General features: G+C 41.0%; 1 protein-coding gene across 1 annotated transcript in view; it reads left to right on the top strand.

The window, feature by feature from the left end:
- The window catches only part of RAB31 (RAB31, member RAS oncogene family), a 148,908-nt gene that overhangs the window by 73,148 nt on the left and 50,338 nt on the right, over nt 1-25,422 (top strand). The window contains exons 4-5 of the mRNA XM_037806252.1: nt 11,804-11,875; nt 12,992-13,098. Coding sequence (XP_037662180.1) covers nt 11,804-11,875; nt 12,992-13,098 — 179 coding nt within the window. The remainder of the gene's footprint in view (nt 1-11,803; nt 11,876-12,991; nt 13,099-25,422) is intronic.

The raw sequence follows: 25,422 nt of genomic DNA on the forward strand, positions 1-25,422 counted from the left end.
TCTTTTTCGAGATTGTTAGACTCAAAATTATTAGACTTGACATTTATTATATTTGACAAAATAAGTGTCTTTTTGAAGGAATCTAACTTCAAGATAGTACTATTTTCAGTTGATTGCTTTTTTTCAGGAATATTATCTAACCCAGGACCAGACTTTATTATCTTAATACATAGTGATAAAGGTAATAAGGTGATGATATTCTGAAACCCAGTAATTCAAAAGGATTACAGCCATTTCCCCTGGGTAATGTAGAAACTTTTTTTTTTTCCAATTGTGAAATATTTCAAGCATTCCAGAAAAGCACAGAAAAGAATGTAATAAACATATGCATCACCCAGGGTTGTTTAATCTTTATTTGTTCTTCTGCCAAAAGTTTTTCCTGAACCCCGGGTACCCAAAGGAGAAGAAGGCATATCGGTGCCCCCCAGAAGCTGACAGTGTGACAGGTGGCAGTAATGAGTGTGGGCACCATGTGCTCTTTAGCCACTCTGCCCGTTCACCTACTTTGGGTTAATTTTGAAAGTGGCCACCAACCTACAGTAACCGGGAATGTCTGGTGATTGGAGAACATGAGCTGGCAACGTGAGGATGCAGCCCCACAAAGCTGTGGTAGAAATGTGGGTTCCACTGGGTTCTTGAGAAAGCCAGGGAGACAAAGCCAGAACATGTCCAAGGTCAACTTCAGCCTTTACAGGCGTTAGGAGAAACTTCTTTTGCCCTCTTTCCTTTTTGCTTTTAGGGTCCCAGAATTTATGGTCAAGAAAGTGGCTCTCTGTTCATAGGCATTTGCTAAAGTCAGGGGACACTTTTACCTCCTGAAGGTCTTGAAGAACGGGGACTCTTTCCAGCCTGGAATGAGCTGCTCTGTCCTTTCACCTCTGCTGGTAGCAGCAGCTACAAACGCCTGTAACACATGGCACATTCTCAGAACCTGCTTCCGTCTGTGGTTGGAGAGAAATCGCCTCGCCCTACTGCACCTTCCTCAGCAGCCTGTGAGAGACCTGTTGTCATCGAAATCTCTAAGCTAGTCCTTTGGGTGGGAGGTGGAGAGTAACACATGTCCTCCGTCTTTCCCCTCCCTTTCCCAGGAGCATGATGCTTTCAAACTGAGATCCTGATACAGGAAATGTCCCCTCCCTCCGTCCCTCTGATAACCCTCCTGTGCCGGTTTGGATATATTATGTCTCCCAAAATGCCATATTCTTTAATACAATCTTGTGGGGGTGGATGTATTAGTGTTGGTTAGGTCGGGATCTTTGTATTAGGTTGTTTCCGTGGAGATGTGACCCACCCAACTGTGGGTGATAACTTTGATTAGATTATTTCTATGGAGGTGTGGCCCCACCCATTTAGCATGGGTCTTAATTAAATCACTGGAGCCCTATAAGTGCTCAGACAGAAGGAGCTCACTGCTGCAGCTGAGACAGACATTTTGAAGATGGCCGTTGAAAGCTGACACTGACATTTCGGAGAACACCAAATGCAACCTGGGATCAGCAGACACCAGCCACGTGCTTTCCAAGCTAACAGACGTTTTCCCGACACCAATGGCCTTTCTCCAGTGAAGGAGCCCTATTGTTGATGCCTTACCTTGGACACTTTATGGCCTTCAGGCTGTAACTTTGTAACCAAATAAATCCCCTCTATAAAAGCCAATCCATTTTCTGGAATTTTATATTCTGGCAGCATTAGCAAACCGGAACACCTCCCAAATGGGAAAATGGCATGAGGATCATGGGGCAGGATGGCAGATCAGGAACTTGAAGGTACAGTTTGTGCTGTTAAAAATGAGATGCACAGTGATGGGCAGGGCCAGGCCAAGCCGTCATGGTTTAGAAGCTGTCAGAGAGAGGTTCTTGCCGAAGCCTCAGGAAGCACCTTGTGCCAAGAGTGTGTCAGTTGCAGAGGTTCAATTCTGTATACATACATATATTTTACTTACAATTATCATTTTATTATAGTAAAAGGATGCAAACCAGAAGAAGCCAAAAGAAAAGCGAGGTCTGGGAGGGTCTCCAACGCAACGTTCCTGTCCTCTACATGTGGAGTCAGTATGATGGTTACGTTCATGTGTCAACTTGGCCAGGTGATGGTCAAGCAACACTGGCCTAATGTTACTACAGGGACATTTGTGGCTGGTTAATAAACCAAAAGGCTGGTTTATTAAATCATCAGTCAATTGACTGCAGCTGTGACTGATTGCATCAATGAAGGGCATGTCTTTCACAATGAGAGAATTCAATCAGCTGGATTTAATCCAATCAGTTGAAGACTTTTAAGGAAGAAAGAGAGAGGACCTTCACTTCTACTTGGGCGAGCCAGTGAAGCATTTCCTGAGGAGTTCATTGAACACCTTCATTGGAGTTGCCAGTTTGCTGCCTGCCCTATGGAATGTGGACTCGTGCATCTCCACAGTTGCATGAGACACTTTTATAAAATCTTATATTCATAGATATCTCTTATTGATTGTGTTTCCCTAGAGAACCCTAACTAATACTGTCAGCATGGATCACCTTCCTGGCTCAGCAGTGTCATTATCAATTGTGACAGCTCTGTCGTATTTCAAAATGGGCAGCTGTGAGCCAAGGTATTGGGCAGGGGTGGAGCTGGGAGCCGCTGTTTGGCTCATATGGGTGATGCCTTGGATTGTTGGCTTTGGCGTAGAGGTGACGTTCAGGTGTAGACTTGCCCCCAGGTGTCAGATGCCAGTGACAGGAAGGGGAGAGAGGGCCAGGGGTGTCCGTGTATGAATGAAGTCCTCGGGATGAGCATGTCATCAGCAGTGGAAGGGGAGAGCTGAGAGTGAAGGATCTGGGGAGTGGGGGGTAGGCACAGCTGGGCAGCGGAGAGAATCTCCCCCAGGGAGCTGATTTTGAAGAGCAAGGATGAACTTCTCTTGCTTAAAACTAGATTCCAGGCCCCTGCCTCCTCCGTATTTGCTCACTGTCAGAAGAGACCACCACTCTCTCTCTCTCTTCCTCCTTGGTTTCCTCCAAGTTCTGTGTTCACTTATCTGCTCCCCCCCTCCACGTGTTCAGCGGGGAATGGAGGACCCTCTAGACAATGGCTTTTTGCGAACCGAGCAATGGCATTGGTGAGTGCCTATTTCAGCCCAGGATGCTTCTAATTATGAGGGCTCATCATTGCTTCTTGGGCTGGTGCCAGTTTTCCATCCTGCCAACTCTCAGAAGTCATGGCAAACCTCGCCGGCAGCCGTGCCGGAGACAGAAGAGTCCAGGGGCCTACAGTTGAAGTTTTGTTAAGAGTCTAAACCCTTAATCAAGTTTCGTTTCTCTCTTTTCTTTTATGAGAGAACTCACTGTGGCTTCCTTCCTAAATCTAGTTAAAAGGTAATGGAAAGGGCTTGTGAAGTTCTGAAGCCTATGAGTGCCACTCTTGAATAGGAAACCAGGCCCGTGGACTTTGTTTAGTCACAGAGGCCATGCTCCAGAGGTGAACTGAGGATGTGTCTAAAAAGGGGGCAGCTGAACTCTCTTTAGGACAGTCGCCTTGCTGCTTCACGATGTTCTGTATCCCGAGCTGCCCCTCTGAAGACATCCTGACCACTCGTTTTCCTCCAAGAGGAACGTGCACCTCTGGCCGGCAGGGACCATGTTAATTTTCTTCCTTCCCTCTTTTCGATTCCCTTTGCTGTGGTAACAAATTTAGTGGCTTAAAGCAACACAGATTTGCCCTCTTTCAGTCCTGGAGCTCAGAAGTCTGCAGTGGGTCTCATTGGGCTGAAATCAGAACATCTGCGGGCCGTGCTCCTTTCTGGAGGCTCTAGAGGGGAAGCCACCTCAGTCTTCTCATCTGCACAGTAGGGGCAATTCCACTTACTCTCCCTGCAGGTGGTTTGGTCATTAAATATTGGTTTTCCAGCTTCTATAAGCCACCTGTGTTCCTGGGCTGTGGCCCCTTCCTCCACAGCTGGCTGGGTCCTTCTTGTGCCACCGTTTCTCAGGCTCTCTTCTGCCTCCCTCTTCCTCTTCTAAGGACCCTTGTGATTACATTGGGCCCACCTGGAAAATCCAGAATAATCTCCTCTTCTTTTAAGATCAGCCGACGGGCAATTCCATGTGCCGCCTCAATTTCCTGAGCCAGGTAACCTAACGTCTTCACAGGTGCTGGGCATCAGGATCTGGACATCTTTGGGGTGCCATCGTTCTGCCTTCTATGCTGTTCCCTGTTGCTTAGAATGACTCCTGCCACATGCTGCATGCTGAGTGGTTATGTGTCAAATGAGTGAATAAATTTAATGTAAGCCTGCGTCTTACTTACATCAGCGTTTGCAGGCTTTCATTTCAGAGAAGCATTTGGGAGTGGACATAGCATGGAATCTGGAATCAGAAGACCAATGTTCCAGGCCTGGTTCTACCATTTAAGGGCTGAGTGTCTTGCAATGGCCATCCTGAGCCTCAGTCTTCTCATCTGCACAGTGGGGACAATTCCACATACTCTCCCTGCCTTGACAGTTGGTTTGGCCATTAAATATTGGTTGAGCCCCTGCTCTGGCCCAGTTGGGGCTTTGGGGAAGGGTCCTTGGAGGAACTGCCAGTGGGGAGAAGGTGCAAATGCAGAGAGGAGGAAGCCTGTGGGTGTGCGGTGGGAGAGGCCCAGGCTGAGGGAGAGCACACATGGGGCTCTGAGGCTCAGGGTGACTGCGTTTTCATGGGGCAGCGAGGGGTCTGCGGGCTCGCAACCGCCCAGAGTTTGGATTTTGTACCAAGTAACATAGAAGGGCTTGAACAGGGAAATAACACAGTTTGACTTTGACTTACATCTTAAGAAAAAAACAGTCTGACTTACAGTTAGCATAATATGATCTCAAGTATTTGTTTCAAAACACTCCAGTTGTGGGAGCAGGGTGGATAGTGAGGAGAAGGCAGACTTGGTGAGCTGTGTTGGTCACCAGTATGAAGCGAGGAGGTTCATTATACCATGCTCTCCTGATTTATATCTGTTTGAAAATTTCCACAATAAATGGTTTGAAATAAAGAAATTCTGTGGTAGGTGTAAATAAATATGCATAATCATGCAGTTGAAACCGGCTCCCTCTGGCGTCAGTGTGGCCAACTGGAGGCTACTCCTGTCTCTAAATGCTCTAATGGGAACTTGCAAGACAGCCAGTCAAGGAGGACAAATTCCACTGCGGGACAGGTGGGAAATTGCTAAGGAGGTGACATCCAGCTGGTTCTGTGGGCTGTGAGGCATGGTGCTGGCTGGCACTGGTAGGAGGACTAGCCACATATGGTGGACAAAGGCACAGAACAATGAGGGCGTGTATGAGGGTTAATTAAGTTCGTGTGTCACCTTGGCTGGGTGATGGCATCTGGTTGTTTGATCAAGCAAGCACTGACTGGCCTGATTGTTACTGTGAGGGTATTTTGAGGATTCAAATCATTAATCAGTTGATTGCATCTATGACTGATTGCATCTACAATCAACAAAGGAGATTGCTTTCAGCAATGAGGAAGTCTCATCTAATCAGTTGAAGGCCTGAAAGGGAGAACTGAGGATTTCAGCAGTCAGAAAGAAGAATTTCTTTGTCTATTTCAGCCAGCCTGCTTCTTCTGAGGAATTCATCAAAAACAAAATCAGTTCCCAACTTGAGGGCTGCCCTATGGACTTGCCCACCCCCCATGTTGTGTGAGCCAATTCCAGTAACAAATCTCATAATTTTACACTCATGCATACATACATGTATGGATGGATAGGTAGATTCTGCAGGCTCTGTTTCTCTGGAAAACCATGGCTAATACAGCATGTCATGGTTCCTGGGCTGGCCAGACATAGTCTTACTACAGAGAGACCACAGTGTCTGCCATGGAGAGACTGTGGAACGCTGGGTACCCTGTCCAGGAGCGAGCGCAGAGGGATGGTGGCCCAGGGAGCCTGAGTCAGGCCCTGGCCCAGCGTCCCCTGATCTGTACAGAGCCTGGGTGACGTCTGCTGTATCCTGTCCTGCCGTGTATCTGATGTTGAAGATGGGATGTTCCATAGGAGATAAGCTCAGGATTGAGCAGAGCAGGTTGGGGAGCCCACAAGCACCCTTCGTGGCCAGTGTCATGGCACAAAACAGTGGATATGTGGGATGAGAAAAGATAAAAACAAGGGGTGGGGCGAGGAGTAATTCTTGCACTCGGAGGAAACCCGATTTGCTTGTCACCATGGCCTGGCATATGAGTCCCTGCAATTGGGTGATTTCATGGGTGGTAGATGAACTGAGGAGAAAGTCATTCCCAATGCATTCTCAAACCTTGCCTTCTGTTATATATATTATTCTAGAGATCAGAATATTCCAGTTCATTTCCTTGTCTTTTAAAAAGCACTAATCCATGTTCTCACACCCAACTCCTTCTTTGGGGAAAGATGTTTGAATGTATGTTTATTATTTTGTACTGAAGAGGATTTGCACAGCATCTCTTTAGAAAAGGAGTCAAGCAGATACCACTTTACCTCTAAAACCAGATACCTCTTCATACTTCCTCTTCAACCCTTTGATCCCTGAAAGCTGATGGAATTCTTTGATTTTAATTGGCGTATTAACAAAAAAGAAAGGAAGAAAATGTGAAGTGATAACCCCTTCTCATTGACAAATTAATGTACCATCTTCAAGTTTTTTGGGAATAAATTGGGAATATATTTTTTAAAGTGGTGATCTGCCTGTGAGATCATTTTTCAGATGGTTATTTCATCGTTAATATTTTGGTGTAGAGTCTTCCGATCCTTTTTCTATGCAGATTTACCTCTTTGTTACTGGGTTTTAGGATATCTGAGTAAGCTTATTAAATAGGCCCTCTGCTTTTCTGTAGAGAGACAAGGTCTAAGAGAAAATCAGAAAAGTTCTTTTGAATGGCAGGGAAAGAACATTCAGTGATGAATTTTTCCATTCAGTGTTTGCTGGCTGAGAATGCTGGAAATGTTAGGAATTTTCTTTCACCACTTCCTTCTTTGTTTGACTCCTAATGGACAACTGGACATGCTTGGCTTCTGCCCTTGGCCCTCCGTGGCCTCGGGGTTCTGTGGGAGGGAGAATTTCTGATTGTGCTCTGGCACCAGAAGCAGATTTATGCTCAGCTCACAGCCCTGTGGAACAAGTCACCAGGGACACATCGTCCTCGGAAAGCCCTTGCGTGCCACCAGTCCCTGCAGGTTCCAGGCCCTGACACAGAATTCTGGCATGGATAATCCTCTTCTGGAGAAGCAGAGCTCAGCTGGAGCCCCATGTGTTTGGAAACTCCATTTATTTTCCTCCACCGCTGATTCTTGACGTGCAGAAGTTGGTTGCTGTGGAACTTATGATGCCACAAACCTGCCTTTAAGGAATTTTGCTTAGAGCACAGACTGGGTGGTCTGGGTTGGGAAATTTCCTACAATGGTACTTTCCACTGTGCTTCAGGACAGTTTAGGGTGGGTAGAAGGGAGGTTTGGGTTCCAAATGGGGCTCTGAGCACACTTGAGAGCAGGGTGAGTGAGTGGGATCCATCCTGAAACCTGCCTTACGTTGACTGTGATGTTGTCGTGGAATCACAGGGCTGGGTAAACCTTGGCCATGCCACCCCCCGTTCCCTGCCTTGATTTCCCATTTTACCAAATATGAAAGCTGGGAAGAGCCAGACACACCGATCTCTCAACTCTCTGGAGTCTAGCTGTCTTCATACTATGCTCTAAGTTGGGTTCTTTGCACACTATGTCCCTAGATGTTAATAGATATTACTTGGGAAAAGTTAAAAAAAAAAAAAAAAAAAAAAGGGAAATTCTGAGTTAAAGTAAATACGTTTCTTTACTATAGAAATGTAGTAATAACAGTTTATAGACGTCCAGCAGAGCATCATCCTATGCAGTGTTCATCAAACTTATTTGGCCAAAAATCCTTTTTTCCAAAAAGTGCCTCGAGGTCCTAGGGTTCTGCAGAAGAGCTCTGAGCAAATGTCCTGCGATGCCATCTTACCTCATGTGCCATTTGATGTTTTTCCCAAAAGCTCACATATAATTTCTGCCCAGTATCCCATTATATGACTAAACCACAATGTCTGTGTCCATTTCCTGGTTGTTAGACTTTGAGGTTATTTCCAACTTTTAAGTATGACCAATAATTCTGGAATGAATTGTGGTCTCTCCTTGACCGTCTCTGATTGTTCCCGTAAGAAGTGGAATTGTTTAGCCAAAGACTCTTTTTTTAAAAAATTCAGTTTTATTGAGATATATACACATACCATACAATCATCCACAGCATACAATCAACTGTTCACAGTACCATCATATGGTTGTGCATTCATCACCCCAATCAATTTTTGAAGACTTTCCTTACTCCAAAAAGAATAAAAGCAAGAAAAAAATAAAAATAAAAAAGAACACCCAAAGCATTCCATCTCCCCATCCCACCCTATTTTTCATTTAGTTTTTGTCCCCATTTTTCTACTCATCCATCTGTACACTGGATAAAGGTAGTGTGAGCCACAGAGTTTTCACAATCACACTGTCACAACCATATAAGCTACATAGTTATGCAATCGTCTTCAAGAATCAAGGCTATTGGGTTGTAGTTTGACAATTTCAGGTATTTCATTCTAGCTATTCCAGTACACTAAAACCTAAAAAGGGATGTCTGTATATAGCACATTAAGAATGCCCTCCAGAGTGACCTCTTGACTCCATTTGCGATCTCTCAGCCATTGGAACCTTATTTTGTTTCATTTCGCTTCCCCCTTTTGGTCAAGAGATTTTCTCAATCCCACTATGCTGGGTCGACAGCCAAAGACTCTTGACATACAGAGTCCAGTTGCTTTCTGGAAATGTTATGCCCTCTTATCCTTTTGCCAGCAGCTGGAGGTGCAGGCAGGGATAGCATCCATCTATGAAAGCTGAGAAGTCTAAGAAGCTTTATGTGCTTAAAGAAGGCCATCCCTTCCCTCTTGCCAAGTAGACATGACACAATTAAAAAACACATACATGCTCTAACATACACACACTCCAGCCATTTTTGTGTGTGTTTGAGGGATAAATTAGCTTTTCATAATTCCCCGTGCTTCTTCTAAATAATTAAATGACAACTGAGAATTATCTGGGCATGTTCCTTTAGCTTGGCCTTCCGGATATTTTCTTGCACAGTGAGGGAAGAAGGGATTTTGTATTGGCATCTGTTGTGCTAATTTTCAAATAACCTTTCAAGGTGAGACTTTTAAAAATTAGTTTTATCAATCTCCTGTGATTATGAGCTATATTTCTAGAAGAATCTTTTATGTGAGTGCTTCATCAGTTTTAATTCCCCACAGTAATCGAATTATGTCATGTTGAGTATTAAGGCTGATTGTGGTGCTTTTGATTCATATTTGTATGCGAAAAAGTATATACATTGTCAGCTAGAAGTGATTTATCTTTTTGTCCTCCACAAAAATTATCCTTTGGTCAATGCATTATCGGGTTTTGGAACAGAGATGTGAATTTTTAACTCATTAAAAACCCCCAAGTTCCTGGCAATAAGGTCTTTAAGTGGCATCATCAACAGATTTATTTCAAAGTGATTCCATTTGGAGGAAGGAAACACCGAGTAATGGACTGTATACAAAGATTTTTCAATAATTCATGGAACCTGCACACTGGTGGCCATTTGGACTCCATTTATGGCCGTAGAACTGAAAAAGAACGCTGTCTTAGAAGATGTCCACATTTTGCTACTCCTTGTGCTCAATCCACAAGTATCTTCACTTTTGAAAAACAGATTTTGTCCTGACTCTCCTACTTTGTGTATTTACTTGAACCACTCTTACATGAGGCTATTTTGTAAAGATGGACATTTTTACAGCTGGACTAAAAAGACACTTCACCCTTAGCACAGCAGGCCATTTCCTCCCTTTGGGCAGGAATTCTGATTTTGATTTCTGCATGTGAGGACCGCATTTCCAGAGGGTGGACTGAAATACATCTGTTGATGCCTTGTAATTAGAAGACAGCCCAGAGTGCTGGGCAGTCAGGGAATATGGAAAGGCTTGCGAGGTAAATGGGGCGCTTTCCTCCAGCAAATGCTCACCTGGAAATGTCCTCTTGGTCCTTGCTCCATGGAGGGCACCTGGTTGCTGGGCAGAGGAAAGCAGCCCCAGCAGCTGGAGCCCAGCCCCTGGCATGTTCTCCCATTGCGTGGCTTGGCTGTGGAATTCCACGGCCCGTCCTGAGTTTCATCCTGCCCTGTCCTTTTTTGAAAACCACATAGGCTCCAGGGTACTCTGTCTTCCAGGAGGGGCCGTGGGCAGACGGCAGGGCAGCCTCTTTCCCTGCCTCACTGCTCTGAGTGTCCCCGAGCCACCTTCTGTGCCAGCAGAGGGAACCCTGGGGACCGATGGGCTTCAGGAGTCCAGATTGAAACTGTCTCCATTTGGCAAGTGTTTAGTCAATGATTAGTGTTTTGTAGGAAATGAAAGCGAATGACTTATGGTTCTGTTATTTGCTGGAGGAGCTTCAGGATCTCCCTTCCTTTCCTCCCTGTTCCCACCATTAACATTTTGTGGAACATTATATCTGCACACACAAACATTTTACCCGAGATTATATTTTGCTCCATATGCTGCTTTAAGACTATTTTTTCATTTAATAGTATGTCAGAGACACCTTCCCTTACCAGTAAAAATCCTCATCATCATTTTAATGGCTGTGGAATATTCCATTATATACATGTACCATGAATTCCTTATGATGGGCCTTTAGGTTGCTTTCAAATTTTTGCTCCCCATCCAACCTAGGGATGGGTATCCCTGTGTGTGTGCATGTGTGTGTGTGTGATACAGTACATTCCTACAGGAGCAGCTGCTGGGTCAGAAGATACACATGCTTCATCTTTTGGTATATATCACCAGCAGCGGTTTGAAAGATTCCCATGCAGTGCATGAGTGCCCCCCTCCCACCGGGTATTAAAAGTCTTTTTAATTTTTAATATGACCTCCCCATTGTTTTTCTTTCCATTTCTTTTGTTACAATTAAACATACTTTATGATGTCTATTGGCAAGTTATATTTCTTCCTCTATGATTTATCTGTGATTTATCCGTTGCCCATTTTTCCTACTGAGCTGATTATCTTATTCTTACTGGCTTTCAAAACCCCTCTAAGATACTTTTTAATTAAAAAATAAAGGATTCAAATTTAGACTGAACCCTTTTTCCAAAATATACATGTGTGTGTGTGTGTGTGTGTGTGTGTGTGTGTGTGTGTATTCTCAAAAAATAATGATCTCTTAGGGGATAATTGATTCTAGATGATGATGCTCTGTTAGCCTGTTGGGATGGAACCCATCTAACATCTCACCATTTGTGGACTAGGTGGGAGTGCTGTGGTTGGAGAGCTGGCCACCATCCAGCCCTGGGCGGGTGGTACTGGGGCTGCCCTTGTGGCTGTGTTCCCCATTAACACTGTACAGGGGGCTTGGGATCTTTGCCAGCATCCTAGTTCCCTACCCTTGGCATACATCCTTTTCTGGCTGCTGTATGATTCTCGGGAGAGTGCCCTGGGTCACTCATATTACATAAGTGATGTCAGTGATGGGAGCAGAGAAATGAAAATCCACAGGATGGCAACATTTAAAATAAAATTTCTTTTTGGCCTTTGCCCAAGAGTAGATTTTATGGCTACAAACCGTAAGCATATGTGCAGTCCAGGAGGAAAGTCATTATTTAATATGAACTCTGGGAGAATTCTAGTGGGAATTTCGGGGTTCAATAGGGATGATGGGGGATAAATATTTATATTTGATTTAGGATCGCATAAAATATGTTCACCTATGCCTAAAGCTGTTCATTGTTTCTCGACAGTTTCATTCTTTGGCTCCCATGTACTATCGAGGCTCCGCGGCAGCTGTCATAGTGTATGACATTACCAAACAGGTAAGAGTGTTGTTGTTAGAAGTAAGGTGTCATTTATGGTGATTCTGTGCATTAGGAAGCCCCTTGCAGCAACCTGACTCCCAGGTATCCTGGCATGAGGTTTCCTAGTATGCTGGTTGGAGACAGGAACACTAGAGTGCATTCACTTCACCTATATGTAACAAAGCATCTCAGATTTATCTGTGAAATGAAATAAACAGCCGTGATCATTTATTCATTTTTAATGTTGACTATCCATTTGTAGGGCCAAGGACACATCTGCTGCTATTCTTCTCAAGAATGTCAGCTTTTTAAGAAAAGCAAAATTATTTTTATGTTCCGCATATTTTATAATTATAGAGTACTTATTTCCTATCAGTGCTTCAGTCATGCCACTTAAAATGCAAGGGCAATGCTTACATGTGTATAAATCAATATGCCTGTGTTTGTGTAGACATAATTAATATAAGTACATTTTTAGGTTATCAAATTGAGGCTCTTGGATAGCCATCAACAAATAACTGCAGTGGTTTGCTGATATTTTTTTTCCATCCATGAAAATGGGATTATTTACCTTTTAGTTTGGAATGCTGACTCTGTGCATGAAACCTTTGGTTTAATGGTCCATTACTGTTGTCATTCATGAGTTCCTGACCACTTCTTCCTAAATGCATTGTTCTTGGCTCGATTCTTGGAAGAAGGTGGTGAGTGAAGAGTGAAAGTAAAACAGGATTCTAAAGAGTGCATGTGTACAGACACACACACACACACACACACACATATATTTATGATATTTTTTTCTTTCCTGAAGTAAACGTGTAAATTCTCTTAGTCCTTTTATCCTTATTCATGTGGAGTCAAGGTATTATTTTATATTAATGTTATTTATAGAAGAAAATTACTAATATTATTCATTTAACATCATCGTTTTAATTTTAGAAAAGGAGCCTTATATAGGCTATGTAAATATGACAGGTAATGTTACTTTTTTTGCCAAGAAAAGGGTGGCATGTTCATGTAAATGAGTCTCCTGAAAATCTGTTTCTTCAGTTCGTTGTGTTGGGTTTGTATTTCTACTTGGCTGAAATGTTATGGTGATGGGTCTTTGTAATGACTCATTGGATGCTTTTGATTTAGGATTCATTTCATACCCTAAAGAAATGGGTTAAAGAGCTGAAAGAACATGGCCCAGAAAACATCGTGATGGCTATTGCTGGGAACAAGTGTGACCTCTCAGATATTAGGTAAGATGCATTAAAAAAAAATATATATGTGTGTGTGTGTGTGTGTGTGTGTGTGTATAAATGAATGCCTGTATGGGAGAAAGCTATCATGCCTGTGTGGTTAAGTCTGCTCTCATTGTAACAATTCAATTGTTGGCCATTGTTGACTTATGGAAATCAACATGGTGTTTATACAACCAAAGTAGAATTAAGGGAAAATGATAGAGAAATGCAAATTTGATGGACCATACAGTAATGAATATTGAGATCAATCTCCTCTACATAACAGTGACATCCCTGACTCTAGATAGCTTTGGGCTAGCTTGCTTTGTTATTATGGTAAGGAGAGTATAATACTTAAATGTTTTTCATAGGATCCCTGCTTGTTTTAGTTCTGGCTTTAAGTTAAGAATATCCTCAAGTCTATACCATCTCACTATTTTGTTCTGAGATCTGAATGTGATACATTGGCTTCCCCAGGGACAGTGAATTGTTGAATTTCCTTTACCTGGAGAGAGGTTTGTAGGAACCAGCCTGCATGGGTTAGAGATTTGATGATAGCTTGATCTAGGCTGATGAGCTGTCCATTTTACTCAGTGAATATGTTATACAAGGAAGTAGTACATTTCTGTTGTCTCCATTCCCCTGGTTAATTTAATTCTCAAGAATTCCAATAGTTGATTCTTTGGAGCAACAACTATGGCATGCTTGAGGTTTTCTGAACTAAATATGCCAAAACCAAAATAAAATAAACAAGGAAAATGGATCTTGCAAAACTTCTTAACGTGGCATTTGATAAATTGCTCTGTTTCTTTGGGATTTGAAAAGGTTTATATCAAATTGCATTATGTTTATTTATAATAACGGCCATAAACACTACAAAATCATTTGTTTTTCTGGGGGGCAGACAATCTTTGAACTCCTCAGGCTTAACTCAGATATCTACCTTCTTTCCTGTAATTCTAAAACAGCTTATGCCCAGAAGAATCGCATTAACTTTCTTCATTACGGGGTGGGGTGGTGAGGGGTACAGACAGCGTTTGCTGAGAGAAGGCAATTTCATCTAACTGCAGAAAAGGGGCAATGTTAAGTGGAACTAAGACTGTGTATTGCAGGAGTGCTGATGTTCTAGAATTTAAGCAGAAAACAATTTAAACGTGAATGGTATTAGTTAGGACTCTTGATTACATGGACCTGAAATCCAAGTGAAATGAATTTCGGCACAAAAGGGGAATTTATTAAAGGATACTGGTATCCGCATGGTAAAGACAGGGCTGCCTTTCGCTCCGGTATTTGCTGTATTTAGCTGTAGTTCCTGGAGAGAGACTGGCCTGGTACCTCTCTTTTTCAAGTCAAAATGCCTTGGGAGGATTTTCCCACACCATCACCAGGTGCCTGTAGCCAAGGGAATGGGTTTGGATAGTATAAGAATTTTTTTTCCCACCATAGCCATGAGAATGGGAGGGTAGCATGGTCTTGAGGAGGGGCAGTTCCTAGAAAGTGTACCTTGGTCTGAGATATGTCTGGGGCAGGTTGGCTCAGCTGCTGGCATCTCTGGGCCCCACCGTTTCTCAGGGTGGGATCCAACTCCCATGCTTCGATTCAGCGTTCTCATCCGTGGCATCTGAGTGGTGCTGGCCGATTCCTATATAGACACTTTCCAAAATGCCTCAGCTGACATCATCCATCCATCTCACTTGCAAACATTGTCCACCTTCCCATCATCCCCAGTGGGAGGCAACCCAAGTCACGTGCAGCCGTGCACCCAGGGGTGACTTTACATTCCACCGTCTGAACAAGTCTGCTTCGGCGAGGACAAAGTATTCCTCCAAATCCTGCAGTCACGGTTTAAAGCGTGGAGTATATAGCTTTTGTTAGACACAGAATTATCTTAGATGATACTTGTTATTTTTTTTTTTTTTTAAATTCAGTTTTATTGAAATATATTCACAAACCATACAGTCATCCATGGTATACAATCAACTGTTCACAGTATGATCATATAGTTATGCGTTCATCACCACAATCTATTTCTGAACATTTTCCTTACATCAGAAAGAATCAGAATAAGAATAAAAAATAAAAGTGAAAAGAGAATACCCAAACCATCCCCCCATCCCACCCTATTTGTCATTTAGTTTTTACTCCCATTTTTCTACTGATTTTTTTTCAATTTTTTAACTTTGTTTATCAAAAAATTAAAAACAAACAGGCAAACAACAGCCAAAAAAACCCCACAACATTTCAAACAAAGCAATGGATTAAGGAAAACAAATAACCTAAAATAACTACTTTGCTTCCAATATGTTCCTACCATACCCCAAGAAAATTAATAAACCATGTCCAAACAGAGGAGTAAGAAAAACAAATAATCTAAAATAACTACATTGCTTCCAACATGTTCCTTCCATACCCCAAGAAAATTAACAACCCCTAAGAAAACAAAGGAATAAGAGAAAAACAAAACCTAAAATAACTCTATTGCTTCCAACATGATCTTACTATATCCAAGAAAGTTTACAAACCATAATCATAATCATAATCTGTTCTTATTAGATTATCATTCCCCCTCCACTAACTGGTATCTCTAGGTCCCCTACATTCTACAGTATAAAACATTGTGCATTTTTTACAGAATTCACATTAGTGGTAACATACAATATCTCTCTTTTTGTGCCTGGCTTATTTTGCTCAGCATTATGTCTTTTTTTTTTTTTTTTTTTTTTTTTTTAATATTAATTTTATTGAGATATATTAATATACCACGCAGTCATACAAAACAAATCGTACTTTCGATTGTTCACAGTACCATTACATAGTTGTACATTCATCACCCAAATCAATCCCTGACACCTTCATTAGCACACACACAAGAATAACAAGAATAATAATTAGAGTGAAAAAGAGCAATTGAAGTAAAAAAGAACACTGGGTACCTTTGTCTGTTTGTTTCCTTCCCCTATTTTTCTACTCATCCATCCATAAACTAGACAAAGTGGAGTGTGGTCCTTATGGCTTTCCCAATCCCCTTGTCACCCCTCATAAGCTACATTTTTATACAACTGTCTTCGAGATTCATGGGTTCTGGGTTGTAGTTTGATAGTTTCAGGTATCCACCACCAGCTACCCCAATTCTTTAGAACCTAAAAAGGGTTGTCTAAAGTGTGCGTAAGAGTGCCCACCAGAGTGACCTCTCGGCTCCTTTTGGATTCTCTCTGCCACTGAAGCTTATTTCATTTCCTTTCACATCCCCCTTTTGGTCAAGAAGATGTTCTCCGTCCCACGATGCCGGGTCTACATTCCTCCCCGGGAGTCATATTCCACGTTGCCAGGGAGATTCACTCCCCTGGGTGTCTGATCCCACGTAGGGGGGGGAGGGCAGTGATTTCACCTTTCAAGTTGGCTTAGCTAGAGAGACAGGGCCACATCTGAGCAACAAAGAGGCATTCGGGAGGAGGCTCTTAGGCACAACCATAGGGAGGCCTAGCCTCTCCTTTGCAGCAACCGTCTTCCCAATGGTAAAACCTGTGGTAGAGGGCTGAACCCATCAAACCACCAGTCCCCCATGTCTGTGGTCATGTTAGCAACCATGGAGGTGGGGTAGGCGAATACCCCTGCATTCTCCACAGGCTCCTCAAGGGGGCACTACATCTTTTTTTTTTTCCTTGTTTTTTTTTTTTTTAACTTTCCCTTCTTTTTTAAATCAACTGTATGAAAAAAAAGTTAAAAAGAAAACAAACATACAATAAAAGAAGATTTCAAAGAGACCATAACAAGGGAGTAAGAAAAAGACAACTAACCTAAGATAACTGCTTAACTTCCAACATGTTCCTACTTTACCCCAAGAAAGTTACCTAATATAGCAACATTTCTGTGAACTTGCTCCTACTATATCCATCAGAAATTCACAGACCATAGTCATTCCTGGGCATCCCCAGAACGTTAAATAGCTTATCTGTTCTTCTTGGATTATTGTTCCCCCTTCCTTAATTGCTCTCTATTGCTAGTTCCCCTAAATTCTACATTGTAAGCCATTTGTTTTACATTTTTCAAAGTTCACATTAGTGGTAGCATATAATATTTCTCTTTTTGTGCCTGGCTTATTTCGCTTAGCATTATGTCTTCAAGGTTCATCCATGTTGTCATATGTTTCACGAGATCGTTCCTTCTTACTGCTGCGTAGTATTCCATCGTGTGTATATACCACATTTTATTTATCCACTCATCTGTTGAAGGACATTTGGGTTGTTTCCATCTTTTGGCAATTGTGAATAATGCTGCTATGAACATCGGTGTGCAGATATCTGTTCGTGTCACTGCTTTCCGATCTTCCGGGTATATACCGAGAAGTGCAATCGCTGGATCGAATGGTAACTCTATATCTAGTTTTCTAAGGAACTGCCAGACTGACTTCCAGAGTGGCTGAACCATTATACAGTCCCACCAACAGTGAATAAGAGTCCCAATTTCTCCACATCCCCTCCAGCATTTGTAGTTTCCTGTTTGTTTAATGGCAGCCATTCTAACCGGTGTTAGATGGTATCTCATTGTGGTCTTAATTTGCATCTCTCTAATAGCTAGTGAAGCTGAACATTTTTTCATGTGTTTCTTGGCCATTTGTATTTCCTCTTCAGAGAACTGTCTTTTCATATCTTTTGCCCATTTTATAATTGGGCCGACTGTACTATTGTCATTGAGTTGTAGGATTTCTTTATGTATGCAAGATATCAGTCTTTTGTCAGATACATGGTTTCCAAAAATTTTTTCCCATTGAGTTGGCTGCCTCTTTACCTTCTTGAGAAATTCCTTTGAGGTGCAGAAACTTCTAAGCTTGAGGAGTTCCCATTTATCTATTTTCTCTTTTGTTGCTTGTGCTTTGGGTGTAAAGTCTAGGAAGTGGCCGCCTAATACAAGGTCTTGAAGATGTTTTCCTACATTATCTTCTAGGAGTTTTATGGTACTTTCTTTTATATTGAGATCTTTGGTCCATTTTGAGTTAATTTTTGTGTAGGGGGTGAGGTAGGGGTCCTCTTGCATTCTTTTGGATATGGATATCCAACTCTCCCAGCCCCATTTGTTGAAAAGACCATTATGACTCAGTTCAGTGACTTTGGGGGACTTATCAAAGATCAGTTGGCCATAGATCTGAGGGTCTGTCTCCGAATTCTCAATTCGATTCCATTGATCTATATGTCTATCTTTGTGCCAGTACCATGCTGTTTTGGCAACTGTGGCTTTATAATAAGCTTCAAAGTCAGGGAGTGTAAGTCCTCCCACTTCGTTTTTCTTTTTTAGAGTGTCTTTAGCAATTCGAGGCATCTTCCCTTTCCAAATAAATTTAATAACTAGCTTTTCCAAGTCTGCAAAGTAGGTTGTTGGAATTTTGATTGGGATTGCATTGAATCTGTAGATGAGTTTGGGTGGAATTGACATCTTAATGACATTTAGTCTTCCTATCCATGAACATGGAATATTTTTCCATCTTTTAAGGTCCCCTTCTATTTCTTTTAGTAGAGTTATGTAGTTTTCTTTGTATAGGTCTTTTACATCTTTGGTTAAGTTTATTCCTAGGTACTTGATTTTTTTAGTTGCTATTGAAAATGGTATCTTTTTCCTGAGTGTCTCTTCAGTTTGTTCATTTCTAGCATATAGAAACATTACGGACTTATGTGCATTAACCTTGTATCCCGCTACTTTGCTAAATTTATTAGCTCTAGTAGCTGTATCGTCGATTTCTTAGGGTTTTCTAGATATAAGATCATATCATCTGCAAACAATGACAGTTTTACTTCTTCTTTTCCAATTTGGATGCCTTTTATTTCTTTGTCTTGCCGGATTGCCCTGGCTAGCACTTCCAGCACAGTGTTGAATAACAGTGGTGACAGCGGGCATCCTTGTCTTGTTCCTGATCTTAGAGGGAAGGCTTTCAGTCTCTCACCATTGAGTACTATGCTGGCTGTGGGTTTTTCATATATGCTCTTTATCATGTTGAGGAAGTTTCCCTCAATTCCTACCTTTTGAAGTGTTTTTATCAAAAACGGATGTTGGATTTTGTCAAATGCTTTTTCAGCATCTATTGAGATGATCAATTGATTTTTCCCTTTTGACTTGTTAATGTGTTGTAATACATTGATTGATTTTCTTATGTTGAACCATCCTTTCATGCCTGGAATAAACCCCACTTGGTCATGGTGTATGATTTTTTTAATGTGTCTTTGGATTCGATTTGCAAGTATTTTGTTGAGGATTTTTGCATCTATATTCATTAGGGAGATTGGCCGGTAGTTTTCCTTTTTTGTAACATCTTTGCCTGGTTTTGGTATTAGATTGATGTTAGCTTCATAAAATGAGTTAGGTAGTGTTCCATTTTCTTCAATGTTTTGAAAGAGTTTGAGTAAGATTGGTGTCAGTTCTTTCTGGAAAGTTTGGTAGAATTCCCCTGTGAAGCCATCTGGCCCTGGGCATTTATTTGTGGGAAGATTTTTGATGACTGATTGGATCTCTTTCCTTGTGATGGGTTGGTTGAGGTCTTCTATTTCTTCTCTGGTCAGTCTAGGTTGTTCATATGTTTCCAGGAAATTGTCCATTTCCTCTACATTATCCAGTTTGTTGCCATACAGTTGTTCATAGTATCCTCTTATAATTTTTTTAATTTCTTCAGGATCTGCAGTTATGTCACCTTTTTCATTCATTATTTTGTTTATATGGGTCTTCTGTCTTTTTGATTTTGTCAGTCTAGCTAGGGGCTTGTCAATCTTGTTGATCTTCTCAAAGAACCAACTTTTGGTGATATTTATCCTCTCTATTGTTTTTTTGTTCTCTATGTCATTTATTTCTGCTTTAATCCTTGTTATTTCTTTTCTTCTACTTGGTTTAGGATTGGTTTGCTGTTCATTTTCTTGCTTCTTCAGTTGATCCATTAGTTCTTTGATTTTGGCTCTTTCTTCCTTTTTAATATATGCGTTTAGTGCTATAAATTTCCCCCTTAGCACTGCTTTTGCTGCATCCCATAGGTTTTGGTATGTTGTGTTCTCATTTTCATTCGTCTCTATATATTTAGCAATTTCTCTTGCTATTTCTTCTTTAACCCACTGATTGTTTAGGAGTGTGTTGTTTAACCTCCAGGTATTTGTGAATTTTCTAAGTCTCTGATGGTTATTGACTTCTAATTGTATTCCATTGTGGTCAGAGAATGTGCTTTGAATAATTTCAATCTTTTTAAATTTATTGAGGCTTGTTTTATGTCCCAGCATATGATCTATTCTGGAGAAAGTTCCATGAGCACTAGAAAAGTATGTGTATCCTGGTGATTTGGGATGTAATGTCCTGTATATGTCTGTTAAATCTAATTCATTTATCAGATTGTTTAGGTTTTCAATTTCCTTATTGGTCTTCTGTCTGGTTGATCTATCTATAGGAGAGAGTGATGTGTTGAAGTCTCCCACAATTATTGTGGAAACATCAATTGCTTCCTTTAGTTTTGCCAGTGTTTCTCTCATGTATTTTGTGGCACCTTGATTGGGTGCATAGACATTTACGATTGTTATTTCTTCTTGCTGAATTGCCCCTTTTATTAGTACGTAGTGGCCTTCTTTGTCTCTCAAAACATCCCTGCATTTGAAGTCTATTTTATCTGAGATTAATATTGCTACACCTGCTTTCTTTTGGCTGTAGCTTGCATGAAATATTTTTTTCCATCCTTTCACTTTCAGTTTCTTTGTGTCCCTGTGTCTAAGATGAGTCTCTTGTATGCAACATATTGATGGTTCATTTTTTTTGATCCATTCTGCGAATCTATATCTTTTAATTGGGGAGTTTAATCCATTTACATTCAACATTGTAACCGTGAAGGCATTTCTTGAATCATCCATCTTATCCTTTGGTTTATGTTTGTCATATTTTTCCCCTCTGTCTATTAATATCCTTTATTGTACCCATACCGAATCTCTTTAGTACTGAACCTTTCTCCAAGTCTCTCTGTCCTTTCTTTGTTTCTCTGTCTGTAGGGCTCCCCTGAGTATCTCCAGTAGGGCAGGTCTCTTGTTAGCAAATTCTCTCAGCATTTGTTTGTCTGTGAAAAATTTAAGCTCTCCCTCAAATTTGAAGGAGAGCTTTGCTGTATAAAGTATTCTTGGCTGGAAATTTTTCTCACTCAGAATTTTAAATATATCGTGCCACTGCCTTCTTGCGTCCATGGTGGCTGCTGAGTAGTCACTACTTAGTCTTATGCTGTTTCCTTTGTATGTGGTGAATTGCTTTTCTCTTGCTGCTTTCAGAACTTGCTCCTTCTCTTCTGTGTTTGATAGTGTGATCAGTATATGTCTCGGAGTGGGTTTATTTGGATTTATTCTATTTGGAGTTCGTTGAGCATTTATGATTTGTGTATTTATGTTGTTTAGAAGATTTGGGAAGTTTTCCCCAACAATTTCTTTGAATACTCTTCCTAGACCTTTACCCTTTTCTTCCCCTTCTGGGACACCAATGAGTCTTATATTTGGACGTTTCATATTATCTATCATATCCCTGAGGTCCATTTCGATTTTTTCAATTTTTTTCCCCATTCTTTCTTTTATGTTTTCATTTTCCATTCTGTCATCTTCGAGGTCACTGATTCGTTGTTCAACTTCCTCTAGTCTTGTACTATGAGTGTCCAGAATCTTTTTAATTTGGTCAACAGTTTCTTTAATTTCCATAAGATCATCCATTTTTTTATTTAGTCTTGCAATGTCTTCTTTATGCTCTTCTAGGGTCTTCTTGATTTCCTTTATCTCCCGTACTATGGTCTCATTGTTCATCTTTAGTTCTTTGAGTAGCTGCTCTAGGTGCTGCGTCTCTTCTGGTCTTTTGGTTTGGGTGCTTGGGCTTGGGTTATCCATATCGTCTGGTTTTTTCATATGCTTTATAATTTTCTGTTGTTTTTGGCCTCGTGGCATTTGCTGAAGTTGATAGGGTTCTTTTAGGATTTGTAGACCAATTGAAGTCCTTATCTCTAATTTATCAGATCTACAGCTTCGTGGAGTACACTTTCTCTAACTAACCAGCAGGTGGCGTCCACGAGCCACCTGTTCTCCACAAGCCAGTTCTCCCCTGCTTAGCCTTTTTGGTGAGTGGGGGAGTGAGTCTTGTGGGGTCCAATTGGTGTACCAAGCTTGCGTGTGTAGTTGGTGTTGCCTGCCCTGTATATGGGGCGTGTTTCTGGGCAGTCAGGGAGGGGGGGGTGGCTCTAACAATCAAATCTCCCTGGTGATCCTAGAGTTTTAAAGCTGCTGCAATAGTCTAATCCTTCAGTTCAGTCCTGCCACAGTTTGTCTCTGCCACTGACCCACAAGTCCTTGGTATTGGCGTATGGCTCCTGAGACTTGCAAGTGGGCCCCTCTTCCAGGCCGTGCACCCCGGGTCCTCTGTTGAGGGATGACTGTGCTATGTCACAGGTGAGTGCCGTCCCCCCAGGGCAGTTCTGGGCTGCTGGGCTGTGTAGGGAGGCTCCCAGTCTGCTGAAATGATGGCTGAATGGGGCTTTGTTAATTCACACTGCTCTACCTTCCCAACTCTGGGACTATCAGCTGAGGTTGCAGGGAAGGCTAATGTCCACACCCAGTTTTGTGGTGTGTGCCTGTTATTTGAAGCACTTCCGTCACACTGGGTTGTCTGGGGCAGTTCTGGGCTATGGGGCTGGCGATGGGCAGGAGTGTTTCCTGTCCACCAGGATGATGTCTGTGAGCGGACACCCCCCTTTTCTTGGGAAGTTGTGGTGTTTAGTGAATTTTCTCAGCCACTGGATTATTGCGTTTTGTCTCAGAGCTCTCCTAGTTCTGCTCTTGACTTGACCTGCCCAAATAGTAAGTCTTTGAAGCTTTCTGTATTGGGCTTAGATTTCGCTGATCTCAGCAGTTCCACGTTTTCATGAGTGTTGTATGAAGTATGCCCAAAGTCAGATTGCTCTGTGGTGTCCAGTCCATGCAGTTCCTGGCTTTCTACCTACTTTCCTGGAGGAGTAACTAAAACATACAGTTCACCAGTCTGCCATCTTGCCCCGCCTCCCGATACTGGTTATTGAATCACACAACAAGGAAGTGACTCCCTTGGCAATTCTTCAGACCTCTGATTAAGTTAATGAGAAAGACTAGTTTGGTGCCAGAGCATTTGTTTTTTAACATTTAATATATTTTATCGGGTATAATTTACAAACTATAAAATTCATCCATTTAAAATGTACACTTCAGTGTATTTTAGTGCAATTACAGAGCTGTACACTCATCACCTCTAGTCCCTGAAACTAATCTCCTTTGATCTCTTTAGATTTGCCTAATTCTGGACATTTGGTATAAATGGAATCATACATCATGTGGTCTTTTGTGTCTGGTTTCTGTCACTTAGCATAATGTTTTCAAGGTTCATTCATGCTGTAGCATGGATCAAAATGCCATTCCTTGCACATCTGGTAATAGGATACAAATAAAAATAAAAATAAAAAATCCATGGAACAGCACTACACAAACAGTGAACCTTAAGTTAAACCATGAACTGTAGATACCAGTACAGTTATGAAAATGTGCTTTCATCAGTTTTAACAAATGTTTCACACTAGTGCAAGGTGTTAGGGTGGTATATAAGAATCCTGTATTTTTTGCAGAAATAAAAGGAAACCCACAACTTCTGTAAACCCACAACTTCCCTAATAAAGGAAAAAAAATTAAAAACCAAAACTAAAACTACTCCATTCATTTCTATGGCTGAGTAATAGTACATCGTGTGGTACACCTATCACATTTTGTTTATTTGTTCATGTGTTAATGGACATTTGGGTTGTTTCCACCTTTTGGCTATTATGAATATTGCTGTATGGGCATTTGTGTAAAAGTTTTGTGTGTCCATATATTTTCATTTCTCTTGGGTATACGTTGGAGTGGAATTGCTGGGTCATATGATAACTCTAAGTTTAACTTTTTGAGGACCTGTCACACTGTTTTCCAAAGTGGCTGCACCATTTTACTCTCCCACTAGCAAAGTATGAGGTTTCAATTTCTCCACATCCATGCCAACACGTGTTATCTGTCTTTTTATATTATAGACATCCTAGTGGGTATGAAGCTCTCATTGTAGTTTTGATTTGCATTTCCTAATGATGGATGATGTTAAGCACCTTTCCATGTGCTTATTGGCCATTTGTGTATCTTCTTTGGAGAAATATCTCTTCAAATCCTTTGCCCATTTTTAAATTGGGTTATTTATCTTTTTACTATTGAGTTGTAAGAGTTTCTTATACATGCTGGATACAAGTCCCTGATAGGATACATGATTTGCAAATATTTTCACCTATTTTGGGGTTGCCTTTTCACTATCTTGATTGTGTCTCTTGAGGTGTAAATGCTTTACATCCAGTTTTTCAAGTTTTTCCTTTTATCTCTTGTGCTCAAGGAATTATCTAACTCAAAATCACAAAAATTTACTCCTTTGTTTTCTTCTAAGAGTTTAATAGTTTTAGCATTTACATTTAGGTCTGTGATCTATTTTTAGTTAATTTTTGGGTATAGTGTGAGAGAAGGGTCCAAATTCATCTTTATGCATGTGGGTATCTAACTGCCCCAATATCATCTGTTGAAAAACTCATTCATTCTCCATTGCTTTTTCTTGGCACCTTTATTGAAAATTAGTTGACCTTAAATGTAAAGCATCATGTTAGGGCTCTAATTTCTATTCAGTTGATACTATATGTCTGTCCTTATGCCAGTACCACACTGTTTTGGTTACCATAATTTTGTAGTAAGTTTGAAATCGGGAATTGTAAGTCCTTCAACTTTATTCTTCCTTTTTAAGATTGCTTTGGCTATTCTAAGGCCCTTGCATTTCTGTTTGAATTTTGGGATCAGCTTGTCAATTTCTGTAAAAAAGGCAGCTGGGATTTTAAAAAAATTTATTTATATATATATATATATATATATATATTCATTGAGATTGTTCACATACCATACAACTATCCAAAGGTCCAAAGTGTACAGTTGCCCATGACACCATCATACAGCTATGCATCCATCAATTAATTTTTTTTCAATTTTTAGAACATTTTCATTACTCAAATTTTCCCATACCCCTAACTACCCCCTCCCCTCCATTACTGAATCATAGTTTTGGTATAGTACATTTGTTACTGTTGATGAAAGAATGTTAAAATGCTACTAACTGTAGTATATATTTTGCAATAGGTATATATATATTTTCCTATATGCCTCTATATTATTAACTTTCAGTTATAGTGTCATACATTTGTTCTAGTTCATGGGAGAGATTTCTAATATTTGTATAGTTTATCATGGACATTGTCCACACCAAGATTCACTGTTTTAT

This window comes from Choloepus didactylus, chromosome 16, assembly GCF_015220235.1.
Source record: "Choloepus didactylus isolate mChoDid1 chromosome 16, mChoDid1.pri, whole genome shotgun sequence".
In the NCBI taxonomy this organism is placed as follows: domain Eukaryota; kingdom Metazoa; phylum Chordata; class Mammalia; order Pilosa; family Megalonychidae; genus Choloepus; species Choloepus didactylus.